Here is a 15,883-nt window from a genome sequence, read left to right on the forward strand (position 1 = left end):
AAACCATTTTACAAATGATTATGTATGAATTGATTTGGCCCATATAGTCCAAAGAATAAAATGCACATAAAATACAAATAATGATTTCTTATTGCATGCATTTAAGAAACTTTGCCATCTCTGCTCTTGTCCCAATCTTCCGTGGCACTGTAATTTGTAGAAGCGATGTTTCAGGATCAACAGTAAGGAAGACATGTGTGAGCTTTCCCCAGTGCCTGGCAGCAACCTTATTCTTCACTTGTCCTCTCACATCCCATCACTCTTTGAACTTCCAAGCCCCAACACACACACACACACACACACACACACACACACACACACACACACAGGCACGCACTCACCCGCCACAGAATCAGACTTTGTACATTCCAGGAAGAGGCTCCCTCCACCATCCGTACACTTTGGGGTGTGACCCTACCACCATCCAGAAACTTTGAGACTTGATCTCAGCCCCAGCAGGTGAAGAAGTACTGCTCTTAAGGTCCCACCTCCCAGAAGATGCGCGCCCTCTCCTCCAAGTGCGGGGTCAGGCAAGTGAGGGGCAACTGTCTCAGTCCTGCTCCGAGCCCTCCAAGCAGCAGGCCCAGGAGGATCCTGACTCTAAGCGGGCTCTGACAAGACGCTGGTCTCTCCCCATCCAGACCCGGAGTTCTGGAGCAAGGTTCTGGGGCCCGCCATGCCCAGAGGCTCTGCGACCGGTGGCCCTCTATGGAGCAGGGTTCTTCAGTCACGAGGGCCCGCGGAGGTCAGCAGGAGAGACAGCATTGCGGGGCCTGCCAGCCTTGCCACCGTGATGGCTGTTGGCTGCGGAACGGCGGCAGCACGCGCGGGACCTGCTTTCCCGGCGGGTGGGGCTGGGGTCTGTGCCAGAGGCCGGGCGGTGGGGGAGGGGGCGCGGCTGCTCCGCCCACCCCGCCCCTCTGCGGACCCCCAGGAGCAGTGGCAGTCGCAGTGGCAGTCACAGTCCCGGGCGCCCACCCACCACCCGCTGCGCGCTGGAGGCACACGCCAACTTGTCCTGCTGCCCACGTGGGCTTGGGTTTTATTTTCCAAAACGCGGACACTGGAAGCACATTCAGGGATGTGAGGGTCATAAAGTGCATTTTCTCCTCTGGAAATGGGCCATCTGCTGGTGAAGTGCTTGGCAATGTTAATAGTTCACGTCGTAGTTTTCTGGCACAATGGCTGAATTACTGTGGTGAAGGAAAACAGAAAATGGAAATTCACAATATGTTTAGTGGCAGACAGTTGTCTGTTTTAACCGTATCTACTGCTGGATTTCTAATTTTAAGTCTCAGGTCAAAACACACACATGAAAAGAAATAACACTAAAAATCCAAAAATCAATTCTATTATAGATACGTTTGTTTCTTACAAAACTAAGGAGTCCAAATAAAACACTAAACAAATGTAAATATGTGTTTATTATTCTAGTATTGATTTATAATTTGAGTATGAGGCAAAATAATTATGGCTATGAAATGACTGAAAAATAATCAAAATATGTTTATTCAGTTTTGTACACTTTTGTTTCTTAGAAAAAATCTATGTTTAGGAGACTAAGTGGTCCCTGGCCATTTTTTAATCAGGTGCTTGTTTTTGTTGTTGAGTCTCAGTAGTTCCCTTATCAGATATATGCTTTCCAAATATTTTTGCCCATTTTTTGGGGTTGCCATTTACTCTGTTATTCTGGGTATATATCCAAAATAACTGAAATCAGGGTCCAGAAGAGAGATTTGTATGCTAATGTTCATTGCAGCATTATTCACAGTAACTAAAAGGTGGAAGCAACGCAAGTATCCATGACAGATGAACAGATAAGCAAAATGTGGTATGTACATACAATGGAAAATTTCAGTTTTAAAAAGGAAGGAAATTCTGCAATATGCTATAACATGGATGAACCTTGAAGACATTATGCTAAGTAAAATAAGCCAGTGACAAAAGACAAATACTGTATGAATCCACTTATCTGAGGTACCTGGAGTAGTGAAATTCCTAGAGACAGAAAGCAGAATTGTGGTTGCCAGGGTTTGGAAGAGGGAGAAATGTGGACTTATTTAATGGTATAGAGTTCCAGTTTTGCAAAATGAAGAGTTCAGGTGATGCTTGGTGGTGATATTTTCACAACAATGTGAATATACTCTATGGCAATGAACTATATACATAAACATGGTTAAGATGGTATATTTTTATGTTAGGTGTATTTTACTACAATAAAAAATAAATTTTGGAAAAAATCCTGAAATTAAGCAAGTAATCAACCTGTATTTTAAACCATGAAATGGCAGCTCTTTCCAAGCTAACTCTATTGCCTTTCAATGTGTGAACTCCATATTAATTGGGAAAAATTTTTCATTTATTTAAAACAGAATGACCTAATTTCAATTTCATAAGGACTATTTTTTACAAGATTTCTTAAATTTTCCTTCCATGAAACTTGTGCTGATATGCCTTAAAATAAATACCTATAGACAAATTCAAATATTGATTGCTCTTCCTATTTGTTAACAGAAACAAAAAAAGTTTTTTTTAGAAAGTTTAATTCTCATACTTCTTTCTAAATATTTGTTTCAGTAGCAAATAATATAATATTTAATCATAAAATATCCATGTCCGTTTATTTTACTCAAGTATTTACTTCTTGGGTCACCTGGGTGGCTCAGTCAGTTAAGCATCTGACTCTTGATTTCAGCTCAGGTCATGATCTCAGGGTCATGAGATGGAGCCCCATGTCAGGCTCCAGGCTCAGCCTGGAGTCTCCTTCAGAGACTGAAGGAAACCAGATATGCATAAAAGATGTCATAGCTAGCAATCATAAATTCATTGTTAGCATGATATACAAAGTTCTCTGGGAATATAGCTAATTTGTTTTCTCTGCATATATCAAATATAGATACAGAAAGGATGTCACATTTGAGACTTAAACCATAATTGGATGAGTAAATGATTTGTATAAAGTCAGTAAATTTTCTCCAAAGAGTAATATTAACTCATCCAAAATCTTTAAGTGTGAATGAATGATATTTTGTCTCAAAAAAGTAACTTATCATAGTCCTAGGGATGGTGAGTTAGGAATAATGAGGACTGGAGACAGTAAATCCCCTAGAAGAATTTGACATAGTTTAGGCCAGAAATGTCAATATCCTCATGGCTAAACCATGAGGAGGGAAAATAGAAATATGAGAGGTATTTTGGAAAAGTAATTAAAAATAGAATCTCTATCGACCCACCAAAAATCCTCTTCACAAATGGAGAAAGGAACAAAGCAGTTTTATTATTGAATAAGTGCTAAACCTAACTGAGTTGTGCTAAGGAGATTGCAAAGACAGAAAGAAATCTCACCCTTTTATGTAACCAAGCAGATACAGTCCATATCATACATGTTAACTCTCTTTATCCAAAGTACAAATAAAATTTCCAGTTTCTTTAGGATAACCAAGAAGTTACAGCTTGGAACCAGACACCAAGGTTAAACTCCCAAGGAACGAGAGAGATAGGAAGCTCTCTTCCTTAATGTTTACATTTGAAATAGATGCCTGTCTACAAAGTCCTTAAGGAAAATATTCCTGGAATGTGAAGTTGACAAATCTTATTTAATTTTCAAGAAGAATTACATACATCCCAAAGAGACAGAGAATGGATTAACAATTACATTTTCTCAATTCAGTATGCTGAATGGAGCACTGGGTGTTATATGCAAACAATGAATCATGGAACACTACATCAAGAACTAATGATGTAATGTATGGTGATTAACATAACATAATAAAAAAAAGAAAAAAAATTACATTTTCTAAAGGAAATAAGCTAAAAAAGGGGAATATGTGTGTGTTAGTTTCTTTCAAGTCTGGTGCCAGGATTTGTATTTACCCTTACAACATATAGGGAACAAAATAGACGTGTTGATTGATTTGATATGAAACTTGATGAATTGTTAAGGCAACTAAGCAACTCAGATGATAGTATCACCAATTTTAAGAGAGATAAATTTGTGCAGGAGTTGGGAGATAATCAATTGGGTTGAAGACTTGTTGAATTTGAGGTCTTTGTGGACCAGCAATAGGTTGTTGGAGATAAATTTTGATCCTTACAATTTGAATTAAACACTTAAAAAGGCAATGTGAAGGAAAGAGAGTGAATTAGACAACTTAAGAAAAATATATAGAAAGAAGAGTGGTTGTCCAAAGGGAATTTGTAGATCATACAGATGATTTCAGTGATTAAGGGAACAGCAATCAAGAAAGAAGATGAAACTGATAAAGATTGAAAATTAGGGCAGGTTAGGAATTAGACTGTTGATGTGATTTTGTCAAATGCTTTTCTTGCATCTGTTGAGTTGATCTTTTAAAAAATCCAGTCTAATATGGTAAATTATTGGTTGAATATTAAGGTAAAACAACTTTGTATTCCCTGAATAAATCACATTTGATCATGATATATTATCCCTTTTTATATAACATTGGATTCAGTTCATTAAATTTTGTTAAAATTTCCATCCACTTTCATGAGGGATACAAATTTATAGTATCTTTCTTATGTTGTTATTTGTCTCTCTGGTCCCTGGAGAGGGGAGTTCGTGCCCACCACTATATGGGAAGCCTTTCCAAAACTGAACAATCTCCCCTCATATGTCCCAGACATCCCTCAGATCCCTGCCTTCACCCTGTGTGTGTCCTGGCCATCTGCCCTCCTGATAGTGCAGTGCACCTGTGTTCTATCCCAGGCAGGCAGGCTGAGTTTTAAAACTCCCAACTTTAGGGTCCTGGTGGGGCACAAGCCCATGTTGGTCTTCTGGGGGTAGATCTTGCTGCTTTGAGACTGACACAGGTTTGCCCCACAAGAGCAGTTGCACCAAAGAGCTGTGGAGTTTGGAGTAAAGTGCAGCAAAGAGCCAGTGTGCAGGTTAGTCATTCTCAACAGGTGTCTCTGCACCTATGCTGAAGGGCAGGGGAGGGTAATAGGTCCCACTAGCTCTTTTGTTCCTGGAGAGGAAATGCACCTCTCCCAGATGCACTCCAACAAGGAGGAACCATCTCTCCCTCCGTGTCCCAGGGGATCCTCAGATGGCACCATTTGTTCCCTCCTTCTCCAGGAGCACTGCAACACGGTCAGGGCTCCTTCCATGGACCTCTAAAACTCCAGTCTGTGAGCCCCGCTGATTTAAAAAACTCATGAATATCAGCCCCCTTCTTCTTTCCAGTCATGGCTTTGGGGAAGTGTTTTTCTTGTGTGATCCCCTGTGTGCTTCTCTCTCTCTAGTCTCTCTTCATGACCAGGGTTCCCTCCCCTTGGCAGCACCTGCTATCTGTTTCTCCCCCAAATCACACCCCCACACCTCCTTCCTTCCATGTTGTGGCTTCTCTCCTAGTTGTGTAGTTTGTTCTGTCCATCCTCAGTTTGACTTCTCAGGTATTCAGAATGAGTTGATATTTATCTATCTAGGGTCCCATTAGTACTCCAACATCTTAGCTCCTCCCCATTTCTTTTTGAATAAGCTTTGATAGTTTTAGTCTTTTAGGAATTTGTCCATTTCATTTAGGTTGTCAGATTTATTAGTATTAACACTTTTATAATATTTCCTCAGTATTTTTTCATTCTCTATAGGATCAGTAATGAGGGATCTTCTCTCATTCTAGATATTTGTAATTGTCTACTCTCATTCTTACCCATGTGGTTACACAGTTAGTATTTTTTTTTTATGTTTCCCCAAGAAACATTTCTTTTGTTTGTTTCACTGGTTTCATCAATTTTTTTTCCTGTTTTCTATTTTGTTATTGCTATTTTCTAAACTTCATAATTTCATTTCCTTTTTACATGGGGTTGAATTTGCTCTTCTTTTTCTACTTTCTTTGTGTGGAAGCTTATGTAACTGATTTAAACTTTCTTAGATTTCTAATATAAATTATTGATAGTATAAATTTTCCCCAAAGTACTGTTTTATATATAGCTGAAAAATTTTATCATATGTTTTTATTTTCAACTTGTGTTCAAATATGTTCTAATTTCCCTGGTGATTTTTTTCTTTGATCAGTGAATTACTTAAAAATATGTGTGCTTTCCAAACTGTTTTAAGATTTTTTTACTGTTATTGACAACAAATATAATTCTATTTGTTCAGAGTACATATTTTGCATGATCTGAATCTGTTTGAATTTATTGTTGCTTTTTTGTGACACACATTTGGTCTAACTTGTGAAATGTTTCAGGTGTATTTGAAACAAATGTGATTTCTGTGGTTGTAGTGAGGTCCTCTGAAAGATCATGCTGCTAATTAGTGTTTTATTCTTACTGTTTTTCAGTCTATTTATATTGAGAGAGAGATGTTGAAACTTCTAATGATATTTGTGACTTTTTCTCTTATGCAGCTAATAACAGAGCTTCAGATACATAGAGCAAATGCTGTCAGAAATGAAGGAATTATATGTGCTCTTAAAGACTTGATACTTTTATTATGATTAAATGATCAAATTATACTCTTGGTATAAAATAATATTTCTTCTTCAGACTACTTTGGCTGATAGAAATATAGTCACTTTAGCTTTCTTTAGGTTGGTGTTAGCATGGTACATCTTTTACTGTTAACCCATTTCTCTCTTTAGATTGAAAGTGGATTTCTTGTTGACAGGCTATATTTCTCTTGATTTTTATCCAATCTTACATTTTCTGCTTTTTTTTAATTGAAGTATTTAGACTACTTAAATTTATTGACTCGATATGGTTGGGTTTCAATTTAACACCTTGCTATATATTATTATTGTCATTTTCTTTATCCTCTTTTGTAGATTCTTGGGAATCATTTAATAGGCTTTTTTGGGGAAAAAGTTAATTTTACTTAATTTTTTGAAATAATTATAAATCTATAGGAAGTTTAAAAAATTTTTACTGGGAGATTTCAAGTGTATACCCTTTACTTAGTTTTTGCTCATGGTAAAATCTTGCATGATTTTATTACATTGTCAAAACCAGGAAATCAACATTGGTATAATCCACAGAGTTAATTTAGATTTCATCATTGTTTACATGCACTGACATGTTTATATGTGTATAAATATATTCTATCTTATAACATGTATAGATTAGTGTGTCTGACACCAAAATCAACAGAATTGTTCTACAACCACACACACACACACACACACACACACACACACATACACACACATACACAAAACCATGTAACCCCTACATAGTACACCTATCTGCCTTACTCCCAGTTCCTAATCCCTGGCAATTACTAATTGGTCTTTATTTCTATAATTGTAATGCAAGTACTTTATATAAGTGGCATCATATAGTAGCTCTTGAGCTTTGTTTTTTCTCTCCTGTAATTCCCTTGAGATCCACCAAAATTGTGTCATGTATTAATAATTTCTTACTATTCCTGAGTAGTACCCATGGTATGAATGTTCCATTGTTAAATTAGTCATCCATCAAAAGATTATTTGGATAATTTTTAGTTTTTAGCTATTACAAATAACATTGTTATAGATGTTCATTTATAGTTTTTTGCATAAATGTAAAAGTTCTCTCTAGGATAAATACCCAAGAGTGAAATTGTTGAGTTGCATGATAAGGCTGACAAATTGTATGTCATAGTAGCTATACTGTTTTGTATTTCCTCCAGCAAAGTATGAGTGATCTAATTTTCTACATCTTCATCAGTACTTACTATTATTACTATTTTTTATCTTAGTCAATCTGTTGGGAAAAGTGTGATATCTCATTGTGGTTTTAATTTGCATTACTCCAATGACTAATTATGTTAAGAGTAACTTAATGTGCTTGCTTGCCATCTGTATATACTCTTCAGTCAAGTCTTTGTTCATGTCTTTGCACTTTGCTAACCAAATTTCTTTTTCAACTGTTGATTTTGAACTTTTAAAATATATTATAGATAGAAAATCTTTGTTGGGTATATGGTTTGCAAATACATTCTACCAGACTGAAGCTTGTTTTTTTACCTTCTTAACAAGGTATTTTTCAAATCGGGTATCTTTAATTTTGACCACATACAAAATTTCCTTATGGATCATGATTTGTTCTTTTTTTTTTTTAGATTTTTTTCTTTTTCTTTTTTTTTATTATGTTATGTTAATCACCATACATTACATCATTAGTTTTTGATGTAGTGTTCCGTGATTCATTGTCTGTGTATATCACCCAGTGCTCCACGCAGAACGTGCCCTCTTTAATACCCATCACCAGGCTAACCCATCCCCCGAACCCCTTCCCCTCTAGAACTCTCAGTTTGTTTTTCAGAGTCCATTGTCTCTCATGGTTTGTCTCCCCCTCTGATTTCCCCCCCTTCATTCTTCCCCTCCTGCTATCTTCTTTTTTTTTTAATATATATTGCATTATTTGTTTCAGAGGTACAGATCTGTGATTCAACAGTCTTGCACAATTCACAGTACTCACCAAAGCACATACCCTCCCCAGTGTCTATCACCCAGCCACTGCATCCCTCCCACCCCACCACCACTCTAGCAACCCTCAGTTTGTTTCCTGAGATTAAGAATTACTCATATCAGTGAAGTCATATGATATGTGTCTTTCTCTGGTTGACTTATTTCAATCAGCATAACAACCTCCAGTTCCATCAATGTCGTTGCAAATGGCAAGATCTCATTCCTTTTGATGGCTGCATATATATATATATATATATATATATATACTGTATATTGTCTGTGTTCCTTTCTGGTCTATGTTGCTTTTAGGCTCTCTCTTTGCTTAGAGGACCCCTTTCAATATTTCTTGTAGGGCTGGTTTCATGTTTGCAAATTCCTTTAGTTTTTGTTTGTCCTGGAAGCTTTTCATCTCTCCTTCTATTTTCAATGACAGCCTAGCTGGATAGAGTATTCTTGGCTGCATATTTTTCTCATTTAGTGCTCTGAATATATCCTGCCAGTCCTTTCTGGCCTGCCAGGTCTCTGTGGATAGGTCTGTTGCCAATCTAATGTTTCTACCATTATAAATTACTGATCTTTTCTCCCAAGCTGCTTTCAGGACTTTCTCTTTGTCTCTGAGACTCGTAAGTTTTACTATTAGATGTCAGGGTGTTGACCTATTTTTATTGATTTTGAGAGGGATTCTCTGTGCCTCCTGGATTTTGATGCCTGTTTCCTTCCCCTCATTAAGGAAGTTCTCTATTATAATTTGCTCCAGTGCACCTTCTGCCCCTCTCTCTCTTTCTTCTTTTCTGGGATCCCAATTATTCTAATGTTGTTTCATCTTATGGTATTGCTTTTCTCTTGAATTCTGCCCTTGTGATCCAGTAGTTGTTTATCTCTCTTTTTCTCAACTTCTTTATTTTCCATCATTTGGTTTTCTATATCGCTGATTCTTTCTTTTGCCTCATTTACCCTAGCAGTTAGTGCCCCCGTTTTTGATTGCACCTCATTAACAGCCTTTTTATTTTGACTTGGTTGGATTTTAGTTCTTTTATTTCTCCGGAAAGTGTTTCTCTAGTAACTTCCATGCTTTTTTCAAGCCCAGCTAGTATCTTTAAAATCATGATTCTGAACTCTAGGTCCGACATCGTACTAATGCCCATATTGAGTAGGTCTCTGGCAGTCGGTACTGCCTCTTGTTTTTTTCATTGAGGTGATTTTTTCTGTCTTGTTATTTTGTCCAGGGGAGAATAGATGAATGAGAGAACAAAATGCTAACAGGGTAACAACGTCCCCAGAAAATATACTCTAAACAAATCAGAAAAGACCTAAAAGCAGGGGAAAAGAAAGGGAAAGAAAGAAAAGAGAAAAAAAAAAGAAAAAGATAAAAACAAACAAAAGCAGAACAAAACAAAAAATACAGAATATGATCAAATATGATCAAGCTGGTTCATAGATCAGGGCCACACACTAGATTTTGGGTGTATTTTGGTCTGTTAGAAGAAAGTGCCTTCCAAAATTTTATAGAAAGAAAGACTTATATTTGTACAAAATAAGGGTTGATATGATGAAGGGATGGAATATGACTGTAAAAGTGAAAATTATAAAAAATTTTATAAAATGAATTGATAAGGTAAGAAGTTGTTTGAAAAAAGAAAGAATAGAATTAAAAAAAAGAAAGGAAGGAAGGGAAAAAAAGGGGGGAGAGAATGTGATCAGGCAGGAGACTAGAACAAAGCCATACACTAGAGATTTAGGGTATATTTTGATCTGTTAGAAGAAACTGCATCTCAAAATTTTATAGAGAGAACAACTTATATATATATGCCTAAAATAATGGTAACTACTATGAAGTGATAGAATATGACTCTAAAAATGAGAAATAAATATGTTTTTTTAAAAAAGAGATTGATAAGATGTTGGTTGAAAATGGGAAAAAGAAAAATTAAAAAAAAAAAGACAGTTAAAAAAATTAACTTTGAAAGCCTAAAGAATCATGATAAAAAAGCCATGAATTGTATGTGCAGTATTCCCCTGAGTTCTGCTGTTTTCATTGATCAGTGAACTTGGTCTTGGCTGGTTGTTCTTGCTGATCTTCTGGGGGAGGGGCCTGTTGCCATGGTTCCCAAATGTCTTTGTCAGAGGCGGAATTGCCCTGCCCTTGTCGGGCTAAGTAATCTGCTCCGGGTTCTTCTTGGGAGCTTTTGTTCCCTGCAAGCTTTTGGTACAGCTTTGGAGGACGAGAGTGAACATGGCAGCCTCCCAATTCCACCCCGGAGGAGCCGAGAACTCGGGGCCCTGCTCCTCAGTGAGCCCCCAGAGAAAAGCAATCAATCACTCCCATCTCCCCAGTCTCCAGCCACACTCTGTGCTCACCCAGCCTGTGATTGAGCGCTTCTATCTCTGGCACCCGACTCAGTGTAGAGTCTCCAAACCCAGCAGATCCCTGCCGCTCCTCCCAGGGGAAGAAGGGGAGTCTCCTCAGATCTGCCGCTTGTTGGGTCCCTGCTGGTGGAGCAGTGGCCTGACTGTGTCATTGATTACAGTTTATGGCAACCCCAAGCTAAGATCCCATTCCTTGGCTCTGTCTCTGTAGCCGGCCTCCCCATTCCAATATCTGGGAGCTCTGCAGCACTCAGTCACCCCCAGTCTTTCTGTGACCCCAAGGGTCCTGAGACCACACTGTCCCATGAGGGTTCCAATCCCCTGCTTAGCCACTGGAGTGACATCCCTCAGCGGAGCCGACTTCTAAATATTCCAATTTTGTGCTCCACTGCTCTTTCACTTGCCAGAAGTGGCCGACGGAGTCCCCTTCCCCTGCTGTCTATCCTCCCTAATATCGCCTCACATTCACTTCTCCGCACATCCTACCTTCTAGAAAGTGGTCGCTTTTCTGTTCAGGGAGTTGTTGCTACTCTTTTCTTCCATCTCCTGTTGAGTTCGTAGGTGTTCAGAATGGTTTGATCCCTATCCAGCTGAATTCCTGAGACCAGATGAAATCCAGGTCTCCTACTCCTCCACCATCTTGCTCTGCCCCCCCCCCCAACTAAATAACTTCTAAACAGCAAAGAAAACCATCAACAACTTGAAAAGGCAGCCTACTGAATGGGATGCAATTCATATATCTGAGAAGGGGTTAATGTTCCAAATATAAAAAGAACTAATATGACTCAAGAGTGAAAAACAAGAAACAATTTAATTGGAAAAACGTACACAAAATCTGAATAAAAATTTTTTCCAAATAAGCCATATGGATGGCCAACAGATATATGAAACGTTGCTCAACATTATTAATCATCTGGGATATGCAAATCAAAACTACAATGAAACTTTAGAATTGATATTATCGAGAGGACAACAAATAACAACTATTGGCAAGGATGAGGAACAAAGGGAAGCAATTACACTGTTAGTGGGAATGTAAGTTGGTGCTGCGTTTATGGAAAACAGTACGGCCATTTCTCAAAAAATTAAAAAGTTAAACTACCATATGATCCAACGATCTTACTTCTGGGTATTTATATGAAGGAAAATGTGGAATCTAAGTAAAATAAATGTCTACAACAACAAAAAGTAACCAGCTCATAGAAACAAAGAAAATTTTGCCATTGCCAGAGGTTGAGGTTGGGGACTGGGCAACAAAAGAGAAAGTGGTCAAAAGGTTCAAACTTCCAGTTATAAATAAATACATCATGGAGATGTAATGTACAATATAGTGACCGTAGTTAATAATACTGTATGGCATATTTTAAAGTTCCAAAGAAACTAGATCTTAAAAGTTCTCATCACAAGAAAAAAATTAATTTTGTGTGTCTGTATGATGCATATTAACTAAAATTATGGTGATCATTTTGCAACATATATATATAATAATTATGTTGTACATCTAAAACTATATAATACTGTATATCAGTCATATCTCAATTTATAAAAGGAAAACAAAAAATATTGAAATTAAAAAAAATAAACAAATGGAAATTATGGAGTTGAAAGTACAATAACTAAAATGAAAAAGTCAAAAGAAAGGCTCAGCAGTAGATTTGAGTTTTAGATGATTTAGCTAACTTGAACACAGATCCATACTGATAAATATTTAGAAGAAAAAGAGGAAAAATTAAAAAAAATGAGAAGAGCTTTACATAAACGTAGACACCATGAAGCGCCCTGGCATATAGCTAATGGATTCTAAAAAGAATAGGGAGACATGGGAGAAAAAAGTACATATCTGAATATTAATGGCTGATAATTTCCCAAATATGATGAAAGACATTCAACATCAAAGAAGTTCAATGAATTCCAAGTAGGATAGACACAGAGATTCATACCTAGACACATGATAGTTAAAATTTTGAAAGATGGACATAAAAATAATCTTAAAAGTAGTAAGAATAAACTATCACCTACAATGAAATTTCATTAAGACTATCATCTTCTCATCAGAAACAATGGAAACAGAAAAACAATTTGATGGTGTATGAAAATAGTGAATGAAAGAAATCTGTCAACTAAGAATCTTATATCCAGCAAGACTATGTTTCCATGATGATAGTCAAATAAAGATATTCACAGATTTAAAAAAAATCTAGGAGAGAGATTTTCTCTTCTTGGGAGAATTTATTACCAGTAGACATTCCTTAATAGAAATAATAGAAGCAATTTTTCAGCCTGAAGCAAATTACATAAGGTAGTAATTCTAATCCATATAAAGAGGCAAAGAGCATGAGTTAAAGACAGATTTGTAGGTGACTATAAAAAACAGTATATACAAACTTTCAGTTTTTAGTCTGGCATGTAATGAAGCTGTCACTTAATCACTCCCACTAACTACAAGTAAAAACCCAAGAAACTGAAAATAAGAACTGAGGGAACCTGTTTTTAATAGACCTGCCTTGTAATGAAGAAAAGAATTTCAGGAAAGCAGAGAATGGTCAACAGAGTGAAATATTACTGACAAAACAAGTGAAATGTTCAAAAATGCTGGTCAATTTTGACAACTAAGAGTTTTGATAACTCTACCAAAAACAGTGCAGAGGCATTGGTGAGCGTAAAAATTAAGAAAGCTTTAACTAAATTTAAGAAAAGAAAAGAGATTAGACACAAAATCAGAAATAAAATGCAAGAGTTCACTACTGTCCTACAGAAATTGCAAGAAAATATACTATGAACAATTTTATGTAACAAAATATTATATTTTGATGAAATAATATTCCTAGAAGACACAAATTTCCAAAGCTGACTCAAGAAAGAACATAAAATATGAATAGATTACAACAGTTTTTATCAACAATTATTTTTTTACAACAATTATTATCAAAATAATAATTTTACAACAATTATTATCAAAATAATAATTAAAACTCTTCCTAGAAAGAGATCCCAGAACTGGATAGTGTTACTGGTGATATCTTACATCTTAATTTGTTGGAGGAGACACAAGTGTTCACTTTGATGTTTTTTTAAAATTGCACATACTGTGTTGTGTATTTCTTGTATGTTTTTAATAGTTCACACACATATTTAATGTATCAATGCAAGCCAACAATTATCCGTTTATGAGATGAAAAATCATTTGATATTTTTTGAACTTATTCCTGTTTTACATGTTCCAAGATAGACATACACAATACTCAAAGCTATCAATTCTCTAATTACTTTATAAATTCAATAAGAATCCAGAAAGAATATTCATGTATAAATAAAAAAGCATTAGTAGGGGTGCCTGGATGGCTCAGTCAGTTAGGCACCTTCCTTCAGCTCAGATCATGACCCCAGAGTCTAGGGATGGAGTCCTGCGTCGGACTCCCTGCTCGGCAGGGAGTCTGCTTCTCTTTCTGCCCCTCACCCCACTCATGCTCTCTCTCAAATAAATAAAATCTTTTTTAAAAAGCATTAGTAAACTATATGTGTATGTGTGTGTATAAAACTTCTGTAAAAGATAAAATATAAACAAACAGGGAGAAGAGCTCAAATGATATGAAAAGTAATTTCTGTATAAAAAAAAAAACAGTATGGCCCAGAAGAAAATAAAGATTTGCAGCCTCACTGGTAATTAAAAAAAATATAAGAAACACAATATTGGACACAATCATCATTTCCTATTTCACATACAGTAAAATTGAACCCCTCTTGTGAAATCTTGGTCTTAGATTTGGGTTTGAATTGGCCTCCTAGCACAGTTTACACGTTGTTTGAAGTGTCCAGAAATACTAAGGCTATTCCTAGTATTCTTCCTCAACTTTGCCAGCCTTGCTGGAGCTTTCCTCATTTTTTGATAACCACTATGCTGGCTTCTAGTTTTTATCAGGGTTTAACTTAATATAACATTTTATTAGTTTGTTATTTTATTCATTTCAATGACTATTTTTATGAAGAACAGAATGACAAGTGATCCAGATTACCATATTTTGTATGAAGATCCAATATTTTATCTATTAATTTTGCATAAGTTCACTCAAATCAAAGACCGAGTGTGTCATGGAGAGCAAGGACCGAAAGAGCATTCTTGCAGAGGACATCCAAAATATAACAAAAAATGGATAAAAATTACTTTGGAAAACTAATGAAGAAAATAAACAAAAATAGAAAACCAGATAAGTCAACTCTCTTACTTTCACTATTCTACTCAAGGTTGAGGTGACTGTATTCCAGAGTCAAGATTTTCTTACCTGTAGCATAAGATATCAAGAAATTGATTAAGACAACTCTGGAAATAGGACTCTCTAAGGATCAAGCCTAGGTTGCCCTCCTAAAGGAATACCTGATGATTCCAGGACAGATGGTTCTATGCTAGATATCCCAAAGTTAGTTGAACTTCGAAGTCCTTTATAAAATTAAGAAGGTAATACATGACAAAAATGAATATATATCTATAAGGTGAAATACTTTTATTTCCGACTGGTTAAAAATCATGTTTTCAATGGTTCCAAGTATATATAACTTATAGAATACACAAGATGAAAGATCTAAAGATATATATCCCAGGCCTACTAAAACTGTTTATAAAGGGATATTTATTGAGTCTGGGGCAGTCGAAATTTTTGGATTGTGGAGATGCATTGAGCATGCACATTACTCAGATCCCCTCAATATCATTACCCCTCAATATCATTACCTTTGAATTCTTTCTTTTTTTCTCTGCAGAGTTTCATGATAGGCCAATTAAGTTGCTTTCTCTTTTAGTGAATATGATCCATCACCCCTGAACAATATACATGTAAGGTGTGTACAGATAAAAATTTCTTCATAAAATAGACCAGTAATATATCCTTCAACAAAAACATTACTTTGAAGCTAAAATCATCATTTGTGATGTTATGTTTAAGGACTTATATGAGGGTTTTTTGTTTTCAATGAGTTAACCGGTCACCAGAAGAAAATAACAAATGTAAGAATAGCATGTAGTTTTGATTTGTATTTCCCTGATGCCATGATGTTGAGCAAGATGAGGTACACACACACACACACACACACACACACACACACACACACACACA

General features: G+C 36.3%; 1 protein-coding gene across 4 annotated transcripts in view; it reads right to left on the minus strand.

Annotated features, from left to right (window-relative positions):
* Nucleotides 1–838: 838 nt before the first annotated feature.
* LOC112834857 (disintegrin and metalloproteinase domain-containing protein 18-like) overlaps nucleotides 839–15,883 on the minus strand; it is a 192,441-nt gene continuing 177,396 nt past the window's right edge. For all 4 annotated transcript variants that reach the window (XM_025886326.2, XM_073902519.1, XM_025886325.2 and 1 more), the window contains one exon: nucleotides 839–1,193. In XM_025886326.2, the coding sequence (XP_025742111.1) occupies nucleotides 1,151–1,193 (43 nt within the window). In that variant the 3' untranslated portion in view covers nucleotides 839–1,150. The remainder of the gene's footprint in view (nucleotides 1,194–15,883) is intronic.

This window comes from Callorhinus ursinus, unplaced genomic scaffold (assembly GCF_003265705.2).
Source record: "Callorhinus ursinus isolate GAN/ISIS: 27379988/994484 unplaced genomic scaffold, GSC_fseal_2.0 scaffold17, whole genome shotgun sequence".
NCBI classification, from domain to species: Eukaryota; Metazoa; Chordata; class Mammalia; order Carnivora; family Otariidae; genus Callorhinus; species Callorhinus ursinus.